The sequence below is a fragment of the Rhipicephalus microplus genome, chromosome X, assembly GCF_043290135.1.
Source record: "Rhipicephalus microplus isolate Deutch F79 chromosome X, USDA_Rmic, whole genome shotgun sequence".
Classification (NCBI taxonomy): domain Eukaryota; kingdom Metazoa; phylum Arthropoda; class Arachnida; order Ixodida; family Ixodidae; genus Rhipicephalus; species Rhipicephalus microplus.
This window is the reverse complement of record NC_134710.1, coordinates 461,077,724-461,086,189: the sequence shown is the minus strand read 5'-3', so window position 1 is coordinate 461,086,189 and position 8,466 is coordinate 461,077,724. Positions and strand designations below refer to the sequence as shown.

At 45.5% G+C, this 8,466-nt stretch overlaps 1 protein-coding gene across 1 annotated transcript; it reads right to left on the bottom strand.

The window, feature by feature from the left end:
* Positions 1-2,381: 2,381 nt before the first annotated feature.
* On the bottom strand, positions 2,382-6,632 carry LOC119182152 (uncharacterized). Its single transcript, XM_037433242.2, has 4 exons — positions 6,254-6,632; positions 5,409-5,507; positions 5,242-5,346; positions 2,382-4,849 (listed from the first exon to the last, which is right to left on the bottom strand). Exons 1-4 carry the CDS (start codon positions 6,321-6,323, stop codon positions 4,203-4,205), a joined length of 921 nt encoding a protein of 306 aa, XP_037289139.2. The 5' UTR covers positions 6,324-6,632; the 3' UTR covers positions 2,382-4,202.
* Positions 6,633-8,466: the final 1,834 nt, after the last annotated feature.

Here is an 8,466-nt window from a genome sequence, read left to right as displayed (position 1 = left end):
TCTTGAGTAGCGCAACGTCATTTTCAGCTGAGCAGCGGCGCAGTGCGCAACTCGGTCAAGCGAAGGGTGAAAGTCGAGTCAAGGAGCGTTTGTGAATACGGGGGTTAGTGCATGAAATCTTCTTGAAATTGTCATGCACCCACTACGTGACCTTAAAGGAGCACTGGTATCAAATTTCAAGATTGTGATGTGCCCACCTTTCAATCACTTGGTATGCATAGGTCTTCTCCGCCAAATTCGAATGACGTCCGTCGCGTCAAAGTTATGTTATTTCGACGTCAAATGGCATAAAAAAGCTAAGGAGAAAAAACGAAAAATAAACTGCCCTGTGACATTGACACTAGTGCTACGTGTTTGGTGTAATACATTCCACAAATACCATTTTGAGTGATGATACGGCAGTAATGATGACGTCGACGATCTCTTAGTGTATTTGGAGCCGACTCCCAGCCATGCTCTCACTAGTGGCTCTCCTTGCTGTGTTGAAGCGTGCGTGCGATACATCGTGTCACATCGACTGATTTCATTTCATCGTGTCACATTTTGTCATCGTGTCGCATCGTGTTTTGATTTCATCGTGTCACATCGACTGACATTGACATCGACTGAAAGGGTTTCGAGCTCGCCTTCTCTCACCATCGTTTCGCGGCGCTTCAAAAAACCTGTTTTTTCAGCTCGTAATAACTGATTCGAAAAATTTTTGTGGCAAAACGTTCTTCATCGGACAGCACACAACTTCCACTGTCTAACTAAAGTTCGGTATGGGGCCTGGTGAGTGGCTCTTTAAAAACATGGGTTGACACGAGGCTACATCCAGCAAATGAGCGTGTTCGCATAGGAGATTTATTCATTTTGTTATTTTAGTGAGTGCTTGAGGATCATGTGATCTCTTGAGCTTAGCGGTAAGCTTACCGAACCATGAGGTTAAGGGCATGTTTTAAGGAGTTATAATGGCGAATTCCATTGGGAGAGCAGGTGCACTCAAAAGCACGCTCAAAGTGCTCTCTTCCGAGGCGGCGTGTTTCAGTGGTCGAACAGGAGTAGGAGCACTGTCATCCATTGGTAGAGCGAGAGCGCTTTTGCTGCGCCGAGAGCAGCCAGGAGCAGTTCTGTCTGCTCCCTCTTAAAAAGCGGAGTGAGTGGAAAACGCAGGAAACCACGTGTTTGGAACGTCATGTCCGGACATACCCTCTCAGCAATCCTCCTCACTTGTTTACATTTTGCGGCGTCGTGTCGGGCGGTTATGGCGGCAGCGAAGCGTGCGTGGTGCTCGGGCTCGAACGATTTTAACGTCGTAGCGGCAGATTCTGGCAGTGAACGTCCACCTTGCCTGCCTTCAGATTCACGGATGGCGGAGGCAGCAAAACGTCGTCGTCTTGCCGAAGTATTTGACGAGCTAGACGATGTCAGCAGCGATAGCTGCTGGAGCTCTACGTCCGAGTCGAGTTCAAGCAGCAGCGACGATGACGACGAAGTGTATGCAGCAGCGTTTCAGCAGCTCTTTTCTCTGCCAGAGCGAAGGCCGAAAGTGGAAGCATATGTTACAAAGACGGTGGCTAGCTACTCCGACGAGGAGGTGAGTCATTCGGCTTCTGTTTTAATTAGGTTGCTTAAAGGCCTGTTTTCTTCCAGTTCAAAAGAAATTTCCGCGTCACGCGGCCGGTCGTGGACTTCTTGGCAGCAGAATTCGCCAAGTCACCGCACTGCCCTCAGAACAGTGATCATGGTGGCCTGCCTGCCAAGTCGGCTGAAGAACACATTCTCTCCTTTCTTTGGTGAGTGTCCGTACGTTTAGGAATGCCGCTGTCATCAGGTCACTGCATAATCCGTTTTATAGTGGGTTAGAGGCATATGAAATATTGCAAATAAATGTACCTAATTCGCAGCATGTCATTGGACCACCTTGCTTTAAACTTGTTAAATGCTACTAGCGAGTGTCGAACGTAATAGAGTTATAGTATTTTGTGAAATGCTTTCGTAGTTTGTACACCTACACACTGAGCTTCACAAAATTCTCGTTACTAGAATCAGTGGCAAAGCATAATTCATGATGCATCATTACAAACAACCATGAAAACTTTTGCTCACGAAGCATTTCAAATCGGCTGTGTCAGCAGGTTCACAGTGAGCTTCATCTCCACACTTATAAATGTAATGCGCGAATTAAAATTAGAATTTGTTATTTAGATAGTGCTTCTACTAATCAAATATTTTGAGTTTCTAAGGTGTCACCCAAAAAGGTGGAATCGTGTTTTCTGACTTCAGTTGTCTTGCTAATTTGCTTCATTGACAGCGACAGCATTGTTAACACCATTATTCAGTCATTGACAGCAACAGCAAGCTTAATTCCATTATTTAATTAGAGTATCCTCTCCTTTTCAGGTATGCAGCCAACAAAGCATGCATTAGAGATGTCGCTGGCCGCTTTGAAGTCGCAGAAAGCACTCACCACAGAATGATGGGCCGAGTAACTGCATTCCTGCTCGACATAGCACCGAATGTAATCAAGTTCCCCAGTGACCTGCAGAAGCTTGCTGTGGATTTTGAGAAGGTAACTATGCTTTTGTAAACATGCTATTTAAGGTATAAACTACAGTTTTTTTCACACCAATGTCATACAGCTCTACACAACTCAAGGGACCAGACTAAGAGGAATTACACCTACTCAAACCACAATAAGGACTGAAAGCAACTGATATGCAGGATCAGAACTGCAAATGAACAGAAAATGTAAAAATGCAAGAGATATGAAAGAGCACCACACAGTCAAGCCTCCTTCATGTGTATTACAAATGCTGTCAGCAATCGGACATTTTTCTTGAGTAGTTTTGACCATGTGATGCTGTTTCATATCTCTTCTATTTTCCCATCTTCTGCTTAGTGATGTACATCTAGTACTTGTCCTGCATGTACAGTGAATAAACCTAGAGTTCAGTTACTTGTGCACTCTGTATGTACTCTGTATGTGTCATTAATTCCCCTTCGTGCGGTCCCATGTGTTCTTTACCGCTCTACTATTACAATTATGAATTAGTTAGTGCCAGAATGCACCTTTTAAATAAGTTATTACAATTATTTTTCCCAGATGCTTCACAATTAAATAGCCAGTTAATTTCAATCATGTGTACCGGTAGTGTATTGCACTCGCCGTTATGAGCTTCAAGTCTCCAGTTTGTTTTAAACTTTTCCGCATGTTATTGGCACCTTTCATTACCCTTAGTGCCATGCTTATTTGACTATGTGTGTGCACATTTTTTTCTCTTGCAGCTGTCGGGATTCCCAGACACAATTGGGTGTGTTGACGGAAGCTACATGCCTATCAGGTGCCCAGCCAGGAAAGTGCGATCTGTTTATATAAACCGGCACCATTACCTATCCTTGACACTTCAAGGTGTTTGTGACAACAAGAAGAGGTTTCTTGATGCCAGCACTGGCTACCCAAGCAAAATTCATGACGCACGCATTTTCCGTCGGTCCAGGATTTCAAGTGTTTTGCCACAACTGTGCTCTAGCAAGTACCATATAGTGGGGGATGCTGCATATCCTTTCCGGGAGTACCTGATGACACCAATTCGAGACTATGGGAATCTTGACAGCATCAAAAAAACCTTCAATGCAAGACTCTCCGGGACAAGGGTGCTTATTGAAAATACTTTTGGCGATTTAAAAAATCGTTTCAGACAACTGCACAGGTTGGATATGTGGACAGTGGATAACATGTCCAAGTTTATCATTTCATGCTGTGTGCTTCACAACCTCTGCATTGATTGTGGAGATTTGCCAGAGAACCTGTCACGAGACCTGTCACTTACCTCACAAACAACAAATGTAGACTCAAGCTCTTCTGCAGTTCAAGTAAGCAGCAGTAGTGTAGCCCAACAGGATAGCCTATTACGTGGCTTGGCTAGCATCAAGAGAGATCACTTGATGATAAAAATGGGGTTGCAGAACCAGCAGCCATGAAACAAGGAATTCCTTTACGTGTTATGCAGTTGTGAGCAAATATATGCTTACCAAAGGCCCACCTGAAAAGCTGAACTCGTTAAAACACCTTCAAGGTTGGGAAAAATTGTCCTTACCACACACCTGTTGGCCCATTTGCATTTTCTCAAGGTAGTGTATTGTGCCAAACTAGAAAATAAAAGACATTGAAACTAAGTAATCGCTTTGGGTAGTACGTTTATTTATTTAAAACTACCACTTTATTTTGGAAGTCCAAAGGCCTGACGGAGAATCTCCATTTTTTCTTCATGCATTTTGCGCCGCTCTTCACGAAGCACCTGTCGCTCGGCCTGCCTTTCAGCTCTTCGATTTTCTTTTTCTTGACGTCTGGCCGCCTTTTGAGCCTCCTTTTCTTCTTGCAGTGCCCTCATTTCAGTAAAAAACAACTGCATGTGTGCCAGGCGTGCAGTTCCTACCCGTGGCTTCGTGTCGGGATTTGAGGACTGCGTCTTATTTTCCTCAGTGGTGTTGGCAGGTGACAACACGGCCGGAGATTCGGGCGAGGCTTTGAATGTAGCCCCTGAGGCGTCTCGCTCTACCTCCGGTTCAATGCTGTCATCAATGCTTTCAATTTTTTTCACCTCGTCGTCAAAAGGCACAGGGGTGGGTGAAGCACCAGACCTTTTGTTATGGTCGGAAGACGCCTTCCGACGCCTAATTACTGTTTTGTACCTATTTTCACACTGTTCTGGGGTTTTGGCTATGCCAAGCACAGCCTCGATGTCCATCGATATTTGTTTAAAGGCTTGCTTCCTGTTTTTGAATTTTTTAAATGGGCCAATCTGAGGGAAATATTTGAGGTAGTACTCTAGGAGCAGCCTTGTTTGCCCCTCTGTCCATTCAGCAGCTAGAATAAGAAAGAACCAACACATAAATGGTTTATTGGGAAACTGTCGGTCATTGTGCAGGCATTACTTATAATTGAATAATTTAACACACAGCACGGTCACTTGAGCTTAATTATCAATCAGCAAGCATTAATCAACAAAACAAGCATTTGCGCAGACTAGCAAACATACATAAGTGATAAGTTCTGGTATTGTGCATGTAAATGCAATATGCAAATTGTGCCAGTCTTCCAGTAATTGTAGTGGTCTGCTTTCCATGCTCTCTTTTTTTTTTTGTCATTTAAGGATCACTCCTACAAGTACACTTTTACACGCTCTGATGCATGCTTGTTAGATTTACCCAAGAACACTTGCTGAGGCAATTGTAGACACTCAGTGTTAATATACTTGCCTCCACCTCCTCTCCTGGAGCCTGATGGCTTGCTTTGAGCACCAGTCTCCCCGTCAGCTGATCTTGATGCAGTGGGAGCTGGCAGGTGCAGAGTATCTGTGCCATCTAAAAAATATAAATGAGCAGTAAATGTAGTGCCTCGCAATAATGTTAATACTAATACTTACCACCTCCTGTTTCAACGCATGGCAATCTGAGCTCCATGCGCATTTCTTCGCTCCCTCGCCTTGGCACATCGCCAGCCATATTTGTACGCAGAACTGCATCTGTTTTCACACAATGATGGAAATGTAATCAAATCAGTTATATAATGAAAATGGTTTCTCAAGTAGTCAGCTACATTATGCAAACTCGGATGCCTTACACTCGAAGGTAAGCGGATTAGAGCAAGCAAAAAACAAATTCTAAAAAAGTCAATTCATCATGTTACAGGGCTGCATGAAACACTGCACAAATCACTGATAATTAAAAAAAATATCGCTTATCATACGTAGCATCTCGACCCTGCGATAAGAAATCGTGCTTCCGAGGAGATGTATGGCTTCACCGTATCACGTGGGATGCTGATCTGCCGTCTGGAGACATTAGCCACTTAAAAATCAGAAATAAAAATAAATTGTTACTGCGTGCAATACTTAGCTGCACCCACGTGACACTTGCTACACGCCACTTCGCAGTTACTTTTCTTAAAACGCTGCGAATCATTCTGTTGCTGATGGAGGGGTCTGCAATGTAAGTTTGTTTTGAATTAAGGATTAATTACTCATGCAAGGAAACTTGGCAACAGGATAGTGTACTGCAGTACTTCTAGAATTGTTTACGTTTTGTTAACTGCTGATGACAGCAGCAGCTGGTAACTGCATGAACAGTCTGATAAAGCTGTCATATCCACGGTGTTTTTCTGATATGATAAAGAATAGTGGGCTTAGGTCCACGCGCGCAAGAATGCATTGCATGCTGCATGCGCGACAAGTGCGCTGAAACAAATAAAAAGCAATCAAATTCACTTTACCTTCCGTACTAGATGGTGCCTGGTGTTGAATTAAAGACAGTAGGATGCGCTGAGCTTCCGAGTCCATCATGTAGTAGTATACGAAGCAGCAGCTTTGCAGGATAGCGCGCAAGCGAGTGCGCTGTACCAACCACTGCCACACGTGCTTTCCTTGCCCGTCCGGATCAGACCGCACGTGTTTTGCAGCAGAGGACGCTGGGATGCACAACCTTTCTCCTCACTCGCCTTTTTATTCCCTCACACCTGCTCTGCGGAGGTGTGCCGCATTCCAGTGGCAGGTCGAGTGACGCGGCTCTCAGTGCTCTGCCCCCTACTCCTCTCTGCTCGGCACCCTTACTCCTGTTCTCTCAATGGAATTCGCCATAAGACACACTTAGATCTGTTGTAAGTTTTCGTTGGCGTCAGAGTGGCCTACAAGTAGGTACTCTCAACTACGCCTTGAAAGTATGTAATGAAAAAATAAAAACGCGCCCAGATATCTTTATAGGTTCACGCTCATTTGTGTGAAAATTAGTAGTTGTCTTTCATGAAGTTACTCATGATGTTAGCTGATATAAGTTACAACTTAGTCGTGCAGATGTTGAGAGAAAGCTAATTTTAAAAGAGTGTGATTATGGTTTTCTGGGGCCGAGTTGTATTTGCATTTGTGCGCTTTTCTCACGCGGCAAACTGTTCCATCTTTAGTAAGCATCTCCACATCCATGATTGTTGTAACTTTGGCTGCACAAAATTGTGTCAAAATTTTAGCGTAAGGGTTTTTTTCTTTTGTTTGTGTGTCTTAAGAAGCCTGGAAGGATTTTAAGCGAGTTCAATGTGCTTGACTGCAGCATAATATTCTGTTGTGTAGCTCGCTTTGCTGTTGTCGATCATTGTGGGGTGGTTTTGGAGTTGGTTACAAGTTCGCAGCTAGAGGGCCCAAGCTAGGTCATCGTCCTCGTCACCAACCATTCTCTTCGTGCCCAGCGGTTGGGAGCGCTGGCCAACGGAGATTTTCCGGGCGGCGGAGGAGCTCTTACGTTTGGCCCAGCAATTTGTCTGGGCAGACGCCATTGTGCATAAGCCGGTCTACTTGGGAGGCTTTCAACCCTATCGGTGCCCAGCCTGCAAGACACTGGCCAGTAGATGTTTCAGGAAGCAGTTAGGTCTCAAGGGAAGCTTCGCGAGGCAAGCCTTTTGTTGAGCAGGCTTGAACAGCAGGGGAATGACACCATTGTGGCGGGTTCTGGCTTGCTTGTTAGTTTTTTCGCAGTGTATAACGTGGAAATGAGGAAAGGTTTGTCTTGGCCGGAGGAAAAAATTGATATCTTCGGTGCGTACCCGCTTTGAGAAGGCACGATCACTAAGTAAGGGAAATGCTTTGTGCATGCTAAGTGTATGTTGTTCAGTAGCGTTGGCGGCCACCCACCACGGAGCCCAACGAGGGGACGCTGCAAGTTTACGGATGCTGAAACCTGCAGACGCCAGCCGTACAACGCCACTATAACCCAATGCGCCTAGACCAAGGTAGGCTATTTGCACAGGGTTAACCCTAGCCGCCAGGAAGTTTGGAAGTAAACGGAAGAGAGTAGAAGACAGGACAGATAAATAGTAAGAGATAAAGACGAAGATGTAGGGAGAGAGGGATAGGAAAAGGCGACTGCCGATTTCCCCTGGGTGGGTCAGCCCAGGGGTGCCGTCTACGTGAAGCCGGGGCCAAAGGGGTGTGTTGCCTCTGACGGGGGGCCTTAAAGGTCCAATCATCCAGCGTCAGCTCAACCCCCAGGATTCCCTTTTCCCCGGACACGGCAAAGCCACGCACGGCTAGGCGTGGGAGGGAGTAGAAACTCCCCCGTTAGCTCGGGTCCGTGGTGTCGCTACACACCAAACGCCTGCTTTATCAGGCGCCCCTGCGGGGCCTCCATGCCCTGTTCTGTTCCTTTCGCTCATTACCATGCCCTGTTCTGTTCCTTTCGCGCATGTTCCTTTCAAGCATAAAGCATTTCCCCTATTAAGTGATCGTGCCTCCTCAAAGAGGGTACGCACCGAAGATATCAATTTTTTCCTCCGGCCAAGACAAACCTTTCCTCATTTCCACGTTATACACTGCGAAAAAACAAACAAGCAAGCCAGAACAGTATCCCCCTTCGTAGTGGCTAGGTCCTTAACCGAAACTCTCGGTGCCGGGTACAAGGTTACCAAAATGGCCAGTGGAGATCTACTCCTCGAAGTACGTG

Excerpts from the sequence above, each read along its gene's own strand:
- LOC119182152 (XM_037433242.2), bottom strand. The coding sequence starts at position 6,323 with ATGATGGACTCGGAAGCTCAGCGCATCCTACTGTCTTTAATTCAACAC. Across the intron at positions 5,508-6,253 it reads GGCACCATCTAGTACGGAAG|ATGCAGTTCTGCGTACAAAT; the intron begins GTAAAGTGAATT and ends GTGTGAAAACAG. Across the intron at positions 4,850-5,241 it reads CTCCAGGAGAGGAGGTGGAG|CTGCTGAATGGACAGAGGGG; the intron begins GCAAGTATATTA and ends TTCTTATTCTAG.